Source organism: Haliotis rufescens, unplaced genomic scaffold (assembly GCF_023055435.1).
Source record: "Haliotis rufescens isolate VD_foot unplaced genomic scaffold, xgHalRufe1.0.p SCAF_14, whole genome shotgun sequence".
Lineage (NCBI taxonomy): Eukaryota > Metazoa > Mollusca > Gastropoda > Lepetellida > Haliotidae > Haliotis > Haliotis rufescens.
In genome coordinates this window covers 432,140-454,589 of record NW_025963824.1, presented here as the reverse complement: position 1 = coordinate 454,589, position 22,450 = coordinate 432,140, and the positions used below count along the sequence as shown (strand labels likewise).

Sequence of the window (22,450 nt, the reverse complement as noted above, 5' to 3'; positions counted from 1 at the left end):
AAGTGTCCAGTGTTTTTATTTCATTTTAGCGGTCAGAATTATGTAAATATACAGTGAAAATATTTTATGAGAGCTTATTTCTATTAGGAAAATGAAACACCAAGCATGACTTTCCGAATGCATTTTTAATTTTACGACACTTTCTCAGATAAAAAAAACATTCTTCTGTATGTTTCTTATTTGTTCCCATTTCTTTTAAAACGTATTCATTTAGTTATTGTTTTGTATGATATATTTCGTGAAAAAAATGAATATCTCAAAAGTTTCACCTTTAGAATAATTTAAGTGAAAGTGTGTTGTTCCTAAATTTAGATAGATGTATGTATTTCTGGACGGCAAGATTGAAGAGGAAGTTATAGGCAGTCAATTCGAAATGGATCGTATATGTTGTATCTGCACCTAACAACTCAACAGAAGTTAAGGGTCAGTAGTGTTTTCTGGGATTGATATTAAAATCATATGCCAAAATGGTATTTTTTCTGAAAGTTGCTTGTTGGGCATTGGAAACTTACTGGGTTGTGTTTGATACTGAAAATTGCCTTTTTCTACAGATATGTTAAAATGTTATGCAAGGTATGGTTATCTTGTTTGAATAAGAATGTCAGACAAGAGATGACAATACCATGATATCAATAGTGGGTCACATGTATACCTCAGTAGAGTGAAATGTGGTACACACGGTTGTGTACACCAAGGCCTTTATGTACATGCTTATTTTTTTTTCTTATTTGAATACTTATGTGACAAAATAATATCAGCCGTAGGTCACACTGCATATGCATATTGTCCCTGGACATACTATTTGATAGTTAAAAGCTACGATCCTCTGATCCTGCACTTCCGTTCACGGCCGTCCGAGATACAGTGAGGATTCTCCCTCTTCCACCACGGAGGAAATAAACAGGAAAATTATCATTGGTCCCTTGAGAGCCGAATATCTAGTTGCAGCAGGAGCTCGTGGAATATCCTTTCCTGGTCACATTTGTCCTGGAGTAAGCTTCTGTTTCCAGCTTCAGAAATGCATTTAATTTCCTCATTATGATAGCCTGGGGCAAGGTCCTTGTATCTTGTCATGTGTATTAGTCTTGTATTTCAACAACCAGCGCTAATGGTATCGCACTGGAACTGTATTGTGTTTATGTGAAGATTCGTGGTGAAGAGGTTCTTAAGGAAAACACTACCATCAGGAGCGTGGAACAATTGATATACATTAATGCGACTTAAAAAAAAGTGACACAGTGAACAGTACACCTTCACCTCAAGATTCATAAGGTGAGTTCTGAGACTCATATTCGGGTCAAATTCGCTGTTCCTTTGCCTCCTGGCCTTCGGTTCCATTAGCAAGTACATCTGATTACACAGAGATCAGTTTGGAGATAATACCAACGATAAAAATTAATGCATGATATTTTATTCAATTCAATCTTGGACAAACGAAATAAATGTATTAATATGCAACATATAATACAAAGTATAATAATAAGCAAGGAATTTAATGAGACTGTCCAACACATTGTCAGTGGGTGTTCTGCTTTGGCAAAAAAATCAGTATCTAAAGTGGCATGATGGAGTGGCTCGATCATTTTATTATTGCTCTGCAATGCTTGTGGTTTTGACACGGATATTCATCCATGTTATGACCCGGAATATGTAGTTGTCGTCATGGAAAATGATACATACAAAATTCTTTGGAATAGGCCCGTATACTACCAACAAACTTGATCTTTTCCTTTTGACAATTCCAATGAAATCCTTTATATCATTGAATTCATCTGTCCTATTTGAAACTAATGTGATTGACAAGATTGAGGAAAAACTTGGCAAGTATGCGGACCTCGCGTTCGAAATGTCACGCTTACACCCCAAGTACCAAGTTGTCTGACTCCGCATTGTACTTGGTGCCTTAGGTTTGGTACCTACCAATCTGTTGACTGACATTGGGGGAGAACCCGGGTTTTCTACCAGGAATACAGCCCTTTTGACAATTTGGGTAATGCAGAAGGATGCAGTATTGGTGAGTCTTCAAATTCTCCAAAAAGTTCTGGGTTGCTTTGATTTCGTATTTAGTTGCACTGTTACCTCAGTGAATGTGTGTATATAAGCATGCATGCTGGACAAAGATGTTTTGTGTTTATTCTATTTTGATATGTGCATGTATATGTTGTTGAAATGATTGTGTACCATTTATGCCTTAATGTAAATAATAGTTATTTCACGTCAGACAGCTTTGGTGGTGAATGAGTCAAGGGTGTTTTATTTATAAATGAACTGAGGTATGATACACTAGTTGACATAAGTTTCGGAAACTAATATGTTTGAGTACTGGTCCATGCTCCTAAACTGACTGGATTCTGTGCATGGGCTATTTTTAGCACTGCACGCCATCTATTTAACTCACGAAACATTTGGCAATATGTCTGCAACCAGAACAGTGTGACAGATCCTTGCAACAATTATTCTAAAACATTTCCTGGTATAATATCTTAAATTATTTACATTTAGAGAGTCAGTGAGTTGAGTTTAACGCCACTTTAAGCAGTATTCCAGGTATATCACAGCGTGTCAGCTTGATGTGGGAGGAAAGCCCAGTAAGATACAGGTTTCAGATGTTTATTACTTCGGTGAAACCCAATAGATCTCTGGCGTTCCCAAAGGATGCAACTGTGCACAGCAATTCGCAGCGCCTCAGATGACTGAGCCACCCTGAGCCTTACCTACATTTCAAACTTTGCCTTGTTAATGAATCAATTTACCAATTACCTTAAATTGTATGTCACACTTGTACAATTGCATTTCTGTTAAAACCTATCTGTTATCCAAACTATTTAATATTTCTCAAAATATTCCAAAACATGTTTTCTGATTCAACATCGGAACAAATGTTACACGTTATAATTCCGACCTATAGGAAATGCCTTCTCATTTGAAAAAATGTCTGTGCCTCATCATGGAATCCGTGGTCACATCTTGCTATTGTTTTCCTCCCTTGATGAAGTGCTTTATGTTCTTTAGAAGACCTTAAAGAAAAAAACGAGGTGCAGATATATTGCAAAATATAGTCAAGACAGTGAAATAGTCAAGCAAAGTCATGGTGTGCAGACACTCAACTTCACACTGGCAACTCGACCCCTCTATACGGATAAAGCTGTCTAAGTCACAGTGTAGGTAGTGTGTAATTTAGAACACATGTGAACAAAGAGAAGATATTATAAGTTATGGAAATGACTGGCACGCACAAGCATGCAGTAACCATTAAACATCTCGTGTACATCAATAAAGCACTTCTCTATAGCCACATAACGTATTTGAGACAAATGAAATTAATACCATGATAATTCTCTCAAAACGTAAACGATTTGTTTTATTTTTTGCAATCTCACAAAAGAACCAAGTTTTATTCTGTCGAAACATTCGAATTTCTATCTTTGTACACCACTCACTATCCCACAGAACAAACATAATGGACAACTTCCTTCCTTTGTCCGTGGGGCATTTGCTACTAAATGTGGTCACCCTACATAAAACAAAAACATCTCCACAAAATAGGATGGAGGAATGGCTTCAACTTGCCAATAGTTTACTTCCGTTTTCTGTGGATCAACATCACAACAGCTTTAGCTTGGGTGTCTTCAGCTTTAAGGTACAATCGAGCTTGTTCTTTCAACGAAGGTTTCAAAAAGCGTTATTCGACTCTTGTTCCAAAGTTGTTTTGATCAATGTTACATCATTCAAGGCATCAGTAAAATTTTCCAAAAGTGTAATGAGAGACAGAGTGGTGAAGAGGACATTTCCAAATTTGACGCATCAGTGACAAAAATGATGTCTGATGAAAGTCCCTCTTGGACGTGTACCACATGTTGCCCTGGTTATTTTAGGTGGACAATTTATTTCGTTGTATGTGATGGGTGCCGCCGTTGGGGCAGGATACGCTCATGATTTCGCAAACACATGGAATCATCACTATTTTATTGTCGTTCATAAACACTTTTTTATTATTTAATCGGAATCTTTCACTGGACTCTGCTTTTGATCATGAACTAGTTTTGTTGAGTTTTCCTGTAGATCCACACATCATGGAAACCGTACATGCTATTTATATCTCCATTTATTATTTGATAGCGAGTCATAAACACTTGCTTATGATATGGTCGAAATGGAACAAATCAAATATGCTTTTAGCAGAGATTGTCTTATGAATATGGAAATTATTTTGTCGATTTTAATCGAACAGTGTTTGTAGTGTTATTTAGCAATCATATCCTGAAAACACGTACTCGGTATGTATTCATTTAATGCTCACCAGTCCCTTTTGGTCGGCCTGAGTTAGGTCTAGCTGGAGCTACAACCAATCCACCAACAGCCATGGGAGGATTGAAGACACCTGGAGGTGGATACCCGACAACTGGAGGGAGATAGGTAGTCGGTACGGTACCGTACGCAGTCGGTGTAGCAGTAGTTATCACTACTCCACCAGCAGGCATGGCAGGAGTGGCTACTGGAGGTGGGTATCTGGCTACTGGAGGTGGGTATCCTCTGTATGCAGCTTTAAAATGAATATAGGAGGAATCATAGTATGTGCTACTCTCCATATTGTATTGACTGTTTAAGGGGTGTATGTATGTACGTGTTCCAGCGTGTTTGGTGTTATACACAGTTATGGAAGGATCTGAGGCATTTGAATAAAACACATCTTGTGGTATATTTGAATTGTGTGGATGGAACATATACAAGTTGAGCAGATAAAGCATGCTATGTGTAGTGGTTGTTATATTTATGTAGCTTGTTAATATTTCACAGAAATGATATTCTCTTCAGCAAGGTGAACAGTCAATGAAACACGTGGTATGTTTTCATGTCGATGTCAAAAGCATCTTCCGCATCCCTAAAACCTTCTAAATCGCAAGGCAAAAGGAAGTTCATACCCATGTTGGATGGTACATAAAAATGTAACAAACAAGAATCAGGAATTAGCATTTGTCCTTTGGAACCCAACTTTAACAATTATTGCTTAACGCGTCATAGAAACACGAGCATTTGTTGAAAGCAAGAACCCAAGGGGATTCCTTTGTGGCGGCCACGTGGGGATTCCTTTGTGGTGGCCACGTGGGGATTCCTTTGTGGCGGCCACGTAGGGATTTCGTTGTGGCTGCCACGTGGGGATTACTTTGTGGCGGCCACGTGGGGATTCCGTTGTGGCTGCCACGTGGGGATTGCATTGTGGCTGCCACGTGGGGATTGCATTGTGGCTGCCACGTGGGGATTCCTTTGTGGCTGCCACGTGGGGATTGCATTGTGGCTGCCACGTGGGGATTCCTTTGTGGCCACACGTGGGGATTGCATTGTGGCTGCCACGTGGGGATTCCGTTGTGGCTGCAATGTGGGGATTCCGTTGTGGCGGCCACGTGGGGATTCCGTTATCGAATAGTTCCCCGGCGGCCCATGCTGGTCGACTTAATGGATGTTGTGGTCATAATGTAAACATGTATTTTGTTATATATTTCTCAATTGTCCACCATGCTTACCATTTTGTTGTTGTTCATAGCTTATTCTCTGCATCTGAAAGTGTATGAACAACATGTATCATTCTTACGTCATGATACCTCAGCACCGTATTTCAAACCTGTAACTTCATCAATAAACGCCCTTGCATATTTTCAAAAATAACTTCAAAATATATAAATTGATGTTAGCGCACAATCATAATGACCCAAGCCATATATTGGTTTGTCCATTAGTAGAATCATAAGCACAAATTTTCTAAATATAAGAGCAAAAAATAGGAGATGAAATTTTGAATTCATAATATGATTGTTGTTGTTGTGTTAGTCAATGATTGAAGCACTGTTCAGTGGGTTTCAGAGTTAACAGACATGACAAGCTTGATCGTCCTAGGAACTTTGGGATGGAACAGTTTCTAGAAGGCTGACTGTACCAATATAAGAGTGAGTGAGTGTGTGAGTATGGTTTTACGCCGCTTTTAGCAATATTCCAGCAATATCAACCAATCTAAAAGATAATATAGAAACTGTCAGAATCATTCATGGCTGAATGGAGTTTACTATTTCTGATGAAATGTTCACCAGAAATTAAACAATAAGTGATTCCAAATAAATTTCCCTATACTACTTGCTTCACTCTGCATCCATCTCCGTTCTCGCTGCTCATCTGAAAATAGTAATTCAACTTATGTTTTAAGAAACATTGGAATAAGGTAGATATTGTACTGAACATAGGAAACAAATATATATTGTATCTAACATGGGATATAAGTAGATATTGTATCTCACATGGGATATAAGTAGATATTGTACTGAACATAGGAAACAAATATATATTGTGTTTAACATGGGATATAAGTAGATATTGTACTGAACATAGGAAACAAATATATATTGTATCTAACATGGGAAACAAATATATATTGTATCTAACATGGGAAACAAATATATATTGTATCTAACATGGGAAACAAATATATATTGTATTTAACATGGGAAACAAATATATATTGTATCTAACATGGGAAACAAATATATATTGTATTTAACATGGGATATAAGTAGATATTGTATCTAACATGGGATATAAATAGATATTGTATTTAACATGGGATATAAGAAGATATTGTATTTAACATGGGAAACAAATATATATTGTATCTAACATGGGATATAAGAAGATATTGTATTTAACATGGGATATAAGTAGATATTGTACTGAACATAGGAAACAAATATATATTGTATCTAACATGGGAAACAAATATATATTGTATCTAACATGGGAAACAAATATATATTGTATTTAACATGGGAAACAAATATATATTGTATCTAACATGGGAAACAAATATATATTGTATTTAACATGGGATATAAGTAGATATTGTATCTAACATGGGATATAAATAGATATTGTATTTAACATGGGATATAAGAAGATATTGTATTTAACATGGGAAACAAATATATATTGTATCTAACATGGGATATAAGTAGATATTGTATCTAACATGGGATATAAATATATATTGTATTTAACATGGGATATAAGTAGATATTGTATCTAACATGGGAAACAAATATATATTGTATTTAACATGGGATATAAGTAGATATTGTATCTAACATGGGAAACAAATATATATTGTATCTAACATGGGAAACAAATATATATTGTATTTAACATGGGAAACAAATATATATTGTATCTAACATGGGAAACAAATATATATTGTATTTAACATGGGATATAAGTAGATATTGTATCTAACATGGGAAACAAATATATATTGTATTTAACATGGGATATAAGTAGATATTGTATCTAACATGGGAAACAAATATATATTGTATCTAACATGGGAAACAAATATATATTGTATTTAACATGGGAAACAAATATATATTGTATCTAACATGGGAAACAAATATATATTGTATTTAACATGGGATATAAGTAGATATTGTATCTAACATGGGATATAAATAGATATTGTACTGAACATAGGAAACAAATATATATTGTATCTAACATGGGAAACAAATATATATTGTATCTAACATGGGAAACAAATATATATTGTATCTAACATGGGAAACAAATATATATTGTATTTAACATGGGAAACAAATATATATTGTATCTAACATGGGAAACAAATATATATTGTATTTAACATGGGATATAAGTAGATATTGTATCTAACATGGGATATAAATAGATATTGTATTTAACATGGGATATAAGAAGATATTGTATTTAACATGGGAAACAAATATATATTGTATCTAACATGGGATATAAGTAGATATTGTATCTAACATGGGATATAAATAGATATTGTACTGAACATAGGAAACAAATATATATTGTATCTAACATGGGAAACAAATATATATTGTATTTAACATGGGATATAAGTAGATATTGTATCTAACATGGGATATAAATAGATATTGTATTTAACATGGGATATAAGAAGATATTGTATTTAACATGGGATATAAGTAGATATTGTATTTAACATGGGAAACAAATATATATTGTATTTAACATGGGATATAAGTAGATATTGTATCTAACATGGGATATAAATAGATATTGTATTTAACATGGGATATAAGTAGATATTGTGTTTAACATGGGATATAAGTAGATATTGTATCTAACATGGGATATAAGTAGATATTGTATTTAACATGGGAAACAAATATATATTGTATTTAACATGGGATATAAGTAGATATTGTATCTAACATGGGATATAAATAGATATTGTATTTAACATGGGATATAAGAAGATATTGTATTTAACATGGGATATAAGTAGATATTGTATTTAACATGGGAAACAAATATATATTGTATTTAACATGGGATATAAGTAGATATTGTATCTAACATGGGATATAAGTAGATATTGTATTTAACATGGGATATAAGTAGATATTGTATCTAACATGGGATATAAATAGATATTGTATTTAACATGGGATATAAGTAGATATTGTGTTTAACATGGGATATAAGTAGATATTGTATTTAACAAGGGAAACAAATATATATTGTATTTAACATGGGATATAAGTAGATATTGTATCTAACATGGGATATAAGTAGATATTGTATTTAACATGGGATATAAGTAGATATTGTATTTAACATGGGATATAAGTAGATATTGTATTTAACATGGGATATAAGTAGATATTGTATTTAACATGGGATATAAGTAGATATTGTATTTAACATGGGATATAAGTACAAAATGTATTTAACCTGGGATATAAATACATACTGTATATATCATAGAAAATATATCTGTATTGTATTTTACTTAGGAAATAAGTATAAACTGTTTTTGACGTGGAAAATAAGTACAAATTGAATTTAAACTTGATATATCCTAATTTGTAATGGAATTCAGGTTTCAAATAAACCTGAACCGGCTGGCAGGATTTGTTTAGTTGTTTACATGCAAAAGTTGACTTTTATGCAAGCCCCATGCATTTCACTACCTAAGTATGGGTATTAAAACGTGTGCGTTAACGGGATTCCCTATACATTGTTTAGCATCGTGCTGACAACAACCACTCAGAAAAGCAACAAAATTACGCAATTATTCAACATTACGAAATGCCACGCCTGTCCGAAAATGAGCGTCTGCGAGCCATTGGTATGCTTGAAGCAGGATGGAGTCAATGTGATGTTGTAAGACAATTAAACGCCCACAGAAACACCATTTGGTGTTTATGGCAACGTTGGCAACAGACGAATGCAGACACCATCATCGGAGTGGCAGGCCACGCTTAACCAATAATCGACAAGACAACTGGATTCGAACAACACACCTACGATTCCAGCCAGCAACAGTGACTACAAGAAGCAAACCGTACGTCGTCGCCTCAGATGTGCAGGGATTGTCGCCAGAAGACCCGCCAGACGTCCCATTTTGACAGGAAACAGTGGTGCAGACAGCGTCTACGCTGGACGGGCATGCAGTGGTACAAGTTCTATTCACTGACGAGTCTCGTTTTCAACTCAGCCACAGCGATGGGCGGATTCGAGTGTACCGACGTCGAGGTGAACGTCTTTCAATCATTGTGTCATGGATCGGTTCGGGGGAGGCAGCGTTATGGTATGGGGTGGGATTGCAGCAAGACAGACGACCCGTTTGATAGTGTTAGAGGGAAATGTCATTGGACAGCGCTACCGCGACGAAATCATCGGCCCTGTTGTTCTACCGTTTTTGCGTCGTCATGGCCAAGGCATTACCTTTCAACACGACAACGCCCGGCCTCGACAATTGCTCGACTTATTCAGGATCCAACAAAACAACGTGAATGTCACCCCCTGGCCGGCTTGCTCCCCTGATCTCTCACCAATCTAGCAAATGTGGGATGAGATGGATCTGCGCCTTCAACGTCAACCACGTGTTCCGCAGACACTCCAGGAACTTCGAAACATGCTCCAGCAGATATGGGCAGATATCCCACAGGACCTTGTGCGACGCCTGTCTATTCCATGAGACGAAGATGTGTTGCTTGCATCCCAACCAGAGGTGGACACACACGCTATTGATTTGTAAATTGACAATTTGGCATGTTCATGTTTTTTTTTATAAAATCACGCATTTTCTGAAGTCAGTATGGCAAATTAAACCATTTGAACACTTACATGAGTCTTTTATCTGTTGCAAACCAAAATTGGTTCAGATTTGGTAAAAAACATAACTTTGCATTAAATCTTATTCAATGTCACACGAAATTTTTGTTGTTCAGTATATATGCTACTGTATAAATTAATGAGCGTGTCATTTTGCCTTTTTAGCCAAATGTAACCTGTTTCGAATGGATAATCGAATCTGTTTATTCTCTGCCGTTGACGTTCTACATCTACTTTGTTCTTGGTAATTATTTTGGCAATACTAATACTCGAATATATTTATAATATGTCAAAAGTTTAATGCATTTATGAAGTAACTTCTCTACTCTATTGTCTGCTTACTTTGCAGTTGTTCCTCCATGGTTGCCTGTTTTTCCTGCATGAGTCGTCGTGTTTCTTCCTCCCTCTCAGACTGCTCCTTCACTTCCTGTATCTGCCATGTAATGTTCTCAGTGTTAACGATGTTCTACTATGTGTTACTCTTGATTGCTCCTTCACTTCCTGTATCTGCCATGTAATGTTCTCAGTGTTAACAATGTTCTACTATGTGTTACTCTTGATTGCTCCTTCACTTCCTGTATCTGCCATGTAATGTTCTCAGTGTTAACAATGTTCTACTATGTGTTACTCTTGATTACTCCTTCACTTCCTGTATCTGCCATGTAATGTTCTCAGTGTTAACGATGTTCTACTATGTGTTACTCTTGATTACTCCTTCACTTCCTGTATCTGCCATGTAATGTTCTCAGTGTTAACGATGTTCTACTATGTGTTACTCTTGATTACTCCTTCACTTCCTGTATCTGCCATGTAATGTTCTCAGTGTTAACGATGTTCTACTATGTGTTACTCTTGATTACTCCTTCACTCCCTGTATCTGCCATGTAATGTTCTCAGTGTTAAGAATGTTCTACTGTGTGTTACTCTTGATTACTCCTTCACTTCCCGTATCTGCCATGTAATGTTCTCAGTGTTAAGAATGTTCTACTATGTGTTACTCTTGATTACTCCTTCACTTCCTGTATCTGCCATGTAATGTTCTCAGTGTTAACGATGTTCTACTTTGTGTTACTCTTGATTACTCCTTCACTTCCTGTATCTGCCATGTAATGTTCTCAGTGTTAACGATGTTCTACTATGTGTTACTCTTGATTACTCCTTCACTTCCTGTATCTGCCATGTAATGTTCTCAGTGTTAACGATGTTCTACTATGTGTTACTCTTGATTACTCCTTCACTTCCTGTATCTGCCATGTAATGTTCTCAGTGTTAACGATGTTCTACTTTGTGTTACTCTTGATTACTCCTTCACTTCCTGTATCTGCCATGTAATGTTCTCAGTGTTAACGATGTTCTACTATGTGTTACTCTTGATTACTCCTTCACTTCCTGTATCTGCCATGTAATGTTCTCAGTGTTAACGATGTTCTACTATGTGTTACTCTTGATTACTCCTTCACTTCCTGTATCTGCCATGTAATGTTCTCAGTGTTAACGATGTTCTACTATGTGTTACTCTTGATTACTCCTTCACTTCCTGTATCTGCCATGTAATGTTCTCAGTGTTAACGATGTTCTACTATGTGTTACTCTTGATTACTCCTTCACTTCCTGTATCTGCCATGTAATGTTCTCAGTGTTAAGAATGTTCTACTATGTGTAACTCTTGATTACTCCTTCACTTCCTGTATCTGCCATGTAATGTTCTCAGTGTTAAGAATGTTCTACTATGTGTTACTCTTGATTACTCCTTCACTTCCTGTATCTGCCATGTAATGTTCTCAGTGTTAACGATGTTCTACTATGTGTTACTCTTGATTACTCCTTCACTTCCTGTATCTGCCATGTAATGTTCTCAGTGTTAACGATGTTCTACTATGTGTTACTCTTGATTACTCCTTCACTTCCTGTATCTGCCATGTAATGTTCTCAGTGTTAACGATGTTCTACTATGTGTTACTCTTGATTACTCCTTCACTTCCTGTATCTGCCATGTAATGTTCTCAGTGTTAACGATGTTATATTATGTGTTACTCTTGATTACTCCTTCACTTCCTGTATCTGCCATGTAATGTTCTCAGTGTTTACGATGTTCTACTATGTGTTACTCTTGATTACTCCTTCACTTCCTGTATCTGCCATGTAATGTTCTCAGTGTTAACGATGTTCTACTATGTGTTACTCTTGATTACTCCTTCACTTCCTGTATCTGCCATGTAATGTTCTCAGTGTTAACGATGTTCTACTATGTGTTACTCTTGATTACTCCTTCACTTCCTGTATCTACCATGTAATGTTCTCAGTGTTAAGAATGTTCTACTTTGTGTTACTCTTGATTACTCCTTCACTTCCTGTATCTGCCACGTAATGTTCTCAGTGTTAAGAATGTTCGACTATGTGTTACTCTTGATTACTCCTTCACTTCCTGTATCTGCCATGTAATGTTCTCAGTGTTAACGATGTTCTACTATGTGTTACTCTTGATTACTCCTTCACTTCCTGTATCTGCCACGTAATGTTCTCAGTGTTAACGATGTTCTACTATGTGTTACTCTTGATTACTCCTTCACTTCCTGTATCTGCCATGTAATGTTCTCAGTGTTAACGATGTTCTACTATGTGTTACTCTTGATTACTCCTTCACTTCCTGTATCTGCCATGTAATGTTCTCAGTGTTAACGATGTTCTACTATGTGTTACTCTTGATTACTCCTTCACTTCCTGTATCTGCCATGTAATGTTCTCAGTGTTAAGAATGTTCTACTATGTGTTACTCTTGATTACTCCTTCACTTCCCGTATCTGCCATGTAATGTTCTCAGTGTTAACGATGTTCTACTATGTGTTACTCTTGATTACTCCTTCACTTCCTGTATCTGCCATGTAATGTTCTCAGTGTTAAGAATGTTCTACTATGTGTTACTCTTGATTACTCCTTCACTTCCCGTATCTGCCATGTAATGTTCTCAGTGTTAACGATGTTCTACTATGTGTTACTCTTGATTACTCCTTCACTTCCTGTATCTGCCATGTAATGTTCTCAGTGTTAAGAATGTTCTACTATGTGTTACTCTTGATTACTCCTTCACTTCCTGTATCTGCCATGTAATGTTCTCAGTTTTAACGATGTTCTACTATGTGTTACTCTTGATTACTCCTTCACTTCCTGTATCTGCCATGTAATGTTCTCAGTGTTAACGATGTTCTACTATGTGTTACTCTTGATTACTCCTTCACTTCCCGTATCTGCCATGTAATGGTTATAATGAGTTACAGGCTCTATGTGATGTTGTCATTAAGGACGATTTCAGTTTTTCTAAATTTAGATATAAGTTTTTAAAAATGAATAGGTATTGATCTAGTGCTGCAAACGTCCTAAAAAGGTTGTTGTGTACTGTGTTGCACCCTGTGCACGTCTCACTGTGTACTCCTCAGGCATACATGACAACATGGTTTTAACGAGATTTACTGACAATAGTAAACCTTTCTACCATATTTTAACCAGATATATATGAAGCCTTCATTAATAAGAACACCCTAGTATCTGTATGTCATTATGCTAACCATAAAATAATTGAATACACATTTGGTCATTTACGTGGGAGCATCTTTAGCTTGCCGTGAGCAATGTCAGACCTGCCTTAGAGTGGGAATTAATTCACGGTTTTATGTTAGTCATATTGTGGTTTAATTACATCACACTATTATTACTGTCAGTCATAATGTTCTAAAATTACATCTCACTATTTCAATTGTCACTCATGATAGGAAATTACAGCAAATTGTTTTCAGGAATCCTCTCAATCCAGTAATCAACAAGAACTATTTCTGAATACCTCTTTCTGCATTGCTTGTTGATCGGTATCTTCATCTGAAATTAGTAGCACACAATAAGTCGAGCGCAAACTGAGTCAATATTATGTTTAGTATGATGGGTGAAACCTGTTAGGGACCCGTGGAAGGCAAGTAATATGAAGTCTTCTCAAAAGTAATAAATATGACCTTCTTTCGTCCGTGTTTATCTCGCTTCACCTTTAAGTACTGGTTATGTTTTATGTATTGCTGGTATGAATTATTCATTGTTAATCAGGTTTACTATTTTTACCTGGCTCCTCAGAAGCCTGGCCCTGGTCACAATCCGCATCACCATAGTTGTCCTCTGTGGATTCAATAAATAGCATTTACGATTTCTATAAAGCATATACCTACATGTACAAACATCAAAACTGTCCATGGTCAAAGTTTACCATTCCTATTAAATAATATGCATGTGTTTTGAATCACTTTAAAATAGTGATGATTCCAGGTCTTCGCGAGGAGATGAGCGTGTCCTGTCACATCAGTGTTACACATCATAAACACATGCAAAGGGAAGTCAAGTGTCTACCTGTGCATACATATACGTATATGATGCTCTTCTTGATATGTGTCAGGACATAGACACTTAAAACGTGAATATGTATATATATATTTACCCTCAGTTTTGTCTGTTTGGTCATCTGGTTTTCGGAGATCAATGATGCAGTCTTTGATGATCTGCACAGCGCCATCTTGCTGTTCGCCAGAATCTTCTCTCTGTCTGATGTTCAGGTCGAGGAACTGAAGGTTTCCGCCGAAGCCACCATCAGAGTAGATTTTAGAATTTTCGATGGTTTGTTCATTTTCCATGCCTCCGTGTACTTCCCCAACAACAGTAGAGTCCTTGACAGCACCACCTGCAACTCCAGTGACTTCCTTCGGTTTGTCATCTGCACCGGTGTCATCTCCGTCAGGCTGGCCTCTGCCGCCTGTGATACAGATGTCGCTATCAATCACGGTCTGTTTGTTGCGCATTCCGCCTTTTACCACGCCAACTACAGTCGAGTTGTCAACATCTCCCCCAGTGACGCCTGAAACGTGCTCCACTCCAACATCAGAAGAATCAACATCTTCATTGGATGAAGTCCCCGTCACCTGCTTCATGCTGCCCTCTTCATCCACGCCTGTGGCGCCTGTGATGTGCACATCATTGACAACGTTTGTCACGTGTTGCATGTTGTCCTCTACATTGACGACATCACCTCCCAAAGAGTCGTTGATAAGTTGTCCATCTTTGACAACGCTGGTCACGTTTTGAATATTGCCCTCTTCCTCCACGGTATAGTCTCCCTCGCTGACGCCTTTAATTTGTTCTTCCTCGACATTAGCAGAAGAAATATGACCTTCTGAGACGGGTTCCGCGTTTGGCCTTTCCTTCTTCATTTTAGAATGACCCCTGGCAGACTCAGCAACAGCTGTGCTCCAACTGTCAGGATGAACTGACCTCCTTCCCTTCATCATATTTCTAAAACGTTTTGCGCTTTCTGTATTTCCCCGAGCAAAAGCTTCAATTTCACAATTAAAACGTTCATCAGTTTTGCCTTCAAAGTAAGCTATTATTTCCTGTACCGTGTAAACTTTACCCTCCATAGTTGATACTGTCGTCTTCTTGTTGCTGTGATGTAATATTTCCACCTCACTTTATATAACTTGTCTGTCTAGGCACTTAGAAGATGGCCTTGTTTGCTGTTGTTTTTTTCTATTACTGGGTAGATTTTGAGAAGTCCTTTTCTTGGTGCCTTTAGTTTAGATTTCTGCAAATTAAGAAGTAGGGGACAATGCAAGTGAAATTCAATCGCATATATACAGTTCATCCACATCTCATAGCTGAGTATATGATGAAAATACGCCATTCAGTCATTTCCATACTTTCACAGTCTACGAATTATTTCACTGAAACTGTCGGAATATTCCCGAGGCTTTCGCTGTGTTTCACGATGCAGTGTCTATAATCATGATCATATCTTACCAGGTCTATTTGTGTTGTCTTGAAAACTGTTCTCTAAACAATAGCAAAAGAAACATCCCCAGATATAACAGCAGAAAACTAATCATGGGAGGAGCTGTGATTATTGAGAACTTATTATTGCTTATTATTGTAATACGTTTTTTCAATTGCTCAATGGCAGCCTTAAAAAGATCACAAATTAATTGAATCAAATCATATCTGCTGAAGTCGACAGTCGTACATCAATATCTGCATATTCTAGACCTTTTGAGCTATGTTTTATCATGTGATCTCCAAAATCTTGGTAAGATTTTATTTTTCGCTATTGTGTGGTCTTGCCATCTATTCTCGTATCGTAAGCCAGAAATTCTTCCGATGATTTAATAGTAGGGAACATTTTTTACACCCGTAGGATTTAACAGTAAAAAAAACAAACAATTATGACACCTGTAGGATTTAACAGTAGAAAAGCATTAATCACACCCTTTAGGATTTAACAGTTGAGAAGTAATAATGACTCACTCAACGTAATTTGAAACAGTGAGAATTGACTTACTCTATATCTCTACTAACGCCATGCTGTTCATGGAGAATACGTTCTCGGTTAAAGACGCGACAACATTCACTGTTCTAGAATGATGCTCGAATATATTTCTATCGCAACCTCCGGGCGTTTCCTTTAAGTGCCACATCCCATTACTTGCAGTTGTCCCTATATATCTAGTCGGCACACCAGATTGAAGCGAGTACATGACGGTACTGAAGAATTGACTTCAACATGTTTTCCGTTTATGTGTGCACAACATTTCAAGGTAGGTGTAAACTTAAAACTCAAAGTATGCACACCCGTTTGAACGTTTATAAATCAATGAACGCGAAATCATGTTGATGTAAATTCTTATAAATAAATATGTAAATAAATTAATAATTTCACAGACTGCTTATTTAATAATTAACACAATCAAGCTTAATTTATATTGGTACCTTCAGTATAAAGATCATGCATGTATACTCTTAAAAAATAAACGGAATACGGATATGTTTGGCCATAAAAGCAAAATTTGCGAACCAAGAGGTGCACAAGGAAAAGTTTAATGTGTTATAGTGTCAACAACACTAAGAACGGTACTAAAGTGCAGGTTTTTTGATTGCCTGGCATCTACTTCAATCGAACAGTGACAGTTCCACAACATGCCAAGATTAACAGAAGTGCAAAGAAACAACGGCATAGGCCGCTTGCAGGCAGGGGATTCCAGATCAGCTATAGCCAGGGTTTTCATTGTAGCGCCCAGCACCATCACAAGGCTATGGGGTCAGTTTCTACAGCATGGGTCAACCCGTGATCGGTCAAGGTCGGGACAACCAAGAGTAACTACCCCCGCCCAAGATCGCTTCATCCGACTTCGCCACCTACGAGAAAGGACGACCACAGCCACGTCAACATCATTTAAAAGACCCGGACTCGAAGAATCTCCGACCAGACCGTACGAACCCGCGTAAGAGCAGCAGGTCTACGAGCGTCATAATGAGTGAACAACATCGTCAACAACGACAATATTGGTGTGGACAACACAGGGTATGGCCTCAACTGCGATGGAGAGATTCAGCAACGAATCAAGATTTCTCCCTCCATCGAGGGGATGGAAGAGCACGGGCATACTGGACTCTTCCATGGGCAAGAGATGTCAGACAGCTATCGATTCCGACGGGGGACATACGCGTTATGGATGGTAGCTGACCTTCACCTTGGACCTTTACTATGTATCGATAACTGAGATGACTAAAATCACCAAGTGTTCTCTCCTAAACATGACCATGACAAGTATTCTCAATTGCTTTCCGTCAACCAACAGTTTCCCATGCAGCTAAACCTTATTGCCGAAATATCATCTTGACAGCCACATCATATTAACTCATAACTCTTAACCCCTTTTTGTTCCACTAAAACTTACCACACGGGTACCCACACCCCTATGAACAGACCCTACCCGGGTACCCGCTGTAGGTCTCAAGAGATAGGTCCAAATGACCGGAGCACTGGGAAAATGGTTTCAGATACTCGTATAAAACGATCTGGTCATGCATAAACTGAAGTTGACTGAAGTTTTAGTTTTATTCAAACATATAACGCCAGATTGAATGTAACCATAGGGTTCTAAATATGTTTTGTCATTAAACAATATATCACGTGATTTATCACGGGTCCGGGTATTCCTGTGGGTACCCGGGTCCTCCTCAGTACCCACCCAATCTGAGTACCCGAGTTACCTGTGCCAGCCCTAGTAGTCAGGTGGTTAAAGTGTTCCCATTCCCTACATAGGTACAATGTGTGACGCGAATTTCTGGTGTCCCCGCCGTCATATTGCTGAACATCATACTCACTCACTGTAGAACTCGTAGGGATCGAAAAAAGTTGTCCGAGGATTCGAGACAACCAACTTAGTGAATTTGTAAAGAAAAAAACAACATATCATAAGGCATACTAACTTATAATTCAAATTCGCTTTACTAGTTTCTAAGGGGCGTCGGGTAGCCTAGTGGTTAAAGTATTCGCTCATCACGCCGAAGACCCGGGTTCGATTCCCCACATGGGTACAATGTGTGAAGCCTATTTCTGGTGTCCCCCGCCATGATATTGATGGAATATTGCTAAAAGCGGCGTAAAACCGTACTCACTCACTACTAATTTCTAAATTTCCATGTGTCAAGGGCAGTCACATGAGAACAATAACTTGCTGCATACAGTAATCAGCTGGCTCCTTCGATGTCACGTCTGCTTGTTGATTAGCCTCGATTAGATAGCATATGTTTAGAAAGCATCCTCCCTTTGATGTTATTAAAACAAACGGAGGTCAGTCGGTTGTGTACGAAGCAAGTTTAAAGTTTGGCATGCGTTGGTGTGTGGACGCATTTTTTAAATATTTTTTAACTGTTCGAGTGACCAGGAGACCTTTATGCTTAATTGGATCATTGGGATTCCCAAACGAGTTCGAGACAATATGGAATTCGACACATCGAGTTGACAGATCCGAGTATAAATTGTCAGAAATAGACGCAGGGACCGGAAGGTGAGTTCGAGACAATATGGAATTCGACACCTCGAGTTGACAGATCCGAGTATTAATTGTAATAAATAGACGCAGGGACCGGAAGGTGAGTTCGAGACAATATGGAGTTCGACACATCGAGTTGACAGATCCGAGTATTAATTGTAATAAATAGACGCAGGGACCGGAAGGTGAGTTCGAGACAATATGGAATTCGACACATCAAGTTGACAGATCCGAGTATAAATTGTAATAAATAGACGCAGGGACCGGAAGGTGAGTTCGAGACAATATGGAGTTCGACACATCGAGTTGACAGATCCGAGTATAAATTGTCATAAATAGACGCAGGGACCGGAAGGTGAGTTCGAGACAATATGGAATTCGACACATCGAGTTGACAGATCCGAGTATAAATTGTAATAAATAGACGCAGGGACCGGAAGGTGAGTTCGAGACAATATGGAGTTCGACACATCGAGTTGACAGATCCGAGTATAAATTGTAATAAATAGACGCAGGGACCGGAAGGTGAGTTCGAGACAATATGGAATTCGACACATCGAGTTGACAGATCCGAGTATAAATTGTAATAAATAGACGCAGGGACCGGAAGGTGAGTTCGAGACAATATGGAGTTCGACACATCGAGTTGACAGATCCGAGTATAAATTGTAATAAATAGACGCAGGGACCGGAAGGTGAGTTCGAGACAATATGGAGTTCGACACATCGAGTTGACAGATCCGAGTATTAATTGTAATAAATAGACGCAGGGACCGGAAGTTGAGTTCGAGAAAATATGGAATTCGACACATCGAGTTGACAGATCCGAGTATAAATTGTTATAAATAGACGCAGGGACCGGAAGGTGAGTTCGAGACAATATGGAATTCGACACATCGAGTTGACAGATCCGAGTATAAATTGTCATAAATAGACGCAGGGACCGGAAGGTGAGTTCGAGACAATATGGAATTCGACACATCGAGTTGACAGATCCGAGTATTAATTGTCATAAATAGACGCAGGGACCGGAAGGTGAGTTCGAGACAATATGGAATTCGACACATCGAGTTGACAGATCCGAGTATTAATTGTCATAAATAGACGCAGGGACCGGAAGGTGAGTTCGAGACAATATGGAATTCGACACATCGATTTGACAGATCCGAGTATAAATTGTAATAAATAGACGCAGGGACCGGAAGGTGAGTTCGAGACAATATGGAATTCGACACATCGAGTTGACAGATCCGAGTATAAATTGTCATAAACAGACTCAGGGACTGGAAGGTGAGTTCGAGACAATATGGAATTCGACACATCGAGTTGACAGATCCGAGTATTAATTGTAATAAATAGACGCAGGGACCGGAAGGTGAGTTCGAGACAATATGCAACTCGACACATCCGAGTTCCACAAAACGAGATTAGACTGGAGTTGAAAAGCAGCAATATGTGACTGGGGACACTTTAATTGTGCAGTCATGACAATTCGTTAGTTCATTATAGGTCTCTCCAGATTGATTGTATCTCCGAAATATGTATGTATACCTTCTGCAGGATGTATTTATCTGTGATTCAATATCAGGATTTCTATGAAGTAGTTAATTCTCCAAACATATAAATGGTTGCAGTGAAATGTAAAATCAAATTATGTAAGCGGAAATATTTCATTGTGATATATGCTCATGTCTAAATGGTTAGTCTAAATCGTACAATGGACTCTGCTTTTTATAGAGATTTCTTATGAATATTGAAAAGGGCTTATATATATATTTTTAAAGCGTTCAATGAAGCAAGTGTAACGAGTCACTTTTTCTTATCTAATTATCTAGTTATGTAACTCATAAAGGGAAGATGCGTTAATTTAAAGTATTTCATAATTTCAGTACTCACAAAAAAACTGCTAGTGTCCGTACTGCCAAACACACAACCGTCTCAACATCAAGTTGAAATCGTGTTACGCCCCTCTCTTTCAAACTTTAAACTTCCCTATCGGGTCAGGTGACTTTGTTTTTTCTTCTTCCAGATAGGCCGTTATCAGACATGATAAATAACGTAATCTAAGTGTATCTTGTCATCTGTCAGTAATGTCTTGCACCTATACATCGGTTTATACATGATGTTGCACTATCATCAATGGAGCTCTAGCCTTATCAACAAATGTAACGAGTCACTAAAAACATGACACCATTCTATTTGATTTCAGTGCTGGTTCATGTCTGTGACATCGTCGGAGAAAGACGACACTGGTATTTTGAGTCAAACATATCTCCCCTTATTTTCGTTCATGGTATGGGAAATACCCATGTATAAAACGGAATATGCTTTTTCGACACAACATAAAATGACTGTTTTTACAATGTAAAAGACCTGTTTTGTATCAAATACCCAAAGAAAATTTCAAAACAACTAAAATTGTATTCAATATTGAACATGTATTTGTTCATTATTATGTGATCATGACAACTGTATCACCTCAGTATCATAACGATCACGCCATGTGTATCATCTCAGTACCATATTGATCATGACAACTGTATCACCTCAGTATCATATTGATCATGCCATGTGTATCACCTCAGTGTCATATTGATCATGTCCTGTGTATCACCTCAGTATCATATTGATCATGCCATGTGTATCACCTCAGTGTCATATTGATCATGTCCTGTGTATCACCCCAGTATCATATTGTTCATGGCAACTGTATCTTCTCATTATCATATTGATCATTCCATGTGCATGTGCTGTAGTGTAGACACGTGATACTCTGGAACATCGCGCATTCATACTGACTGCTGTGACAGTTATACGTTCTGTCTGTGGAACATCGCGCATTCATACCGACTGCTGTGACAGTTATACGCACTGTCTGTGGAACATCGCGCATTCATACTGACTGCTGTGACAGTTATACGTTCTGTCTGTGGAACATCGCGCATTCATACTGACTGCTGTGACAGTTATACGTTCTGTCTGTGGAACATCGCGCATTCATACTGACTGCTGTGACAGTTATACGTTCTGTCTGTGGAACATCGCGCATTCATACTGACTGCTGTAGCAGTTATACGTTCTGTCTGTGGAACATCGCGCATTCATACTGACTGCTGTGACAGTTATACGTTCTGTCTGTGGAACATCGCGCATTCATACTGACTGCTGTGACAGTTATACGTTCTGTCTGTGGAACATCGTGCATTCATACTGACTGCTGTGACAGTTATACGTTCTGTCTGTGGAACATCGCGCATTCATACTGACTGCTGTGACAGTTATACGTTCTGTCTGTGGAACATCGCGCATTCATACTGACTGCTGTGACAGTTATACGTTCTGTCTGTGGAACATCGTGCATTCATACTGACTGCTGTGACAGTTATACGTTTTGTCTGTGGAACATCGCGCATTCATACTGACTG

General features: G+C 37.9%; 1 protein-coding gene across 1 annotated transcript; it reads right to left on the bottom strand.

Annotated features, from left to right (window-relative positions):
• Positions 1-1,406: 1,406 nt before the first annotated feature.
• On the bottom strand, positions 1,407-21,030 carry LOC124124938. Its single transcript, XM_046488230.2, has 9 exons — positions 20,922-21,030; positions 14,642-15,778; positions 14,272-14,325; positions 14,003-14,037; positions 10,510-10,600; positions 6,131-6,165; positions 5,523-5,556; positions 4,301-4,543; positions 1,407-3,017 (listed from the first exon to the last, which is right to left on the bottom strand). The coding sequence occupies exons 2-9, from the start codon at positions 15,612-15,614 to the stop codon at positions 2,971-2,973; spliced, it is 1,512 nt and encodes a 503-aa protein (XP_046344186.2). The 5' UTR covers positions 15,615-15,778; positions 20,922-21,030; the 3' UTR covers positions 1,407-2,970.
• Between the last annotated feature and the right edge of the window lie 1,420 nt (positions 21,031-22,450).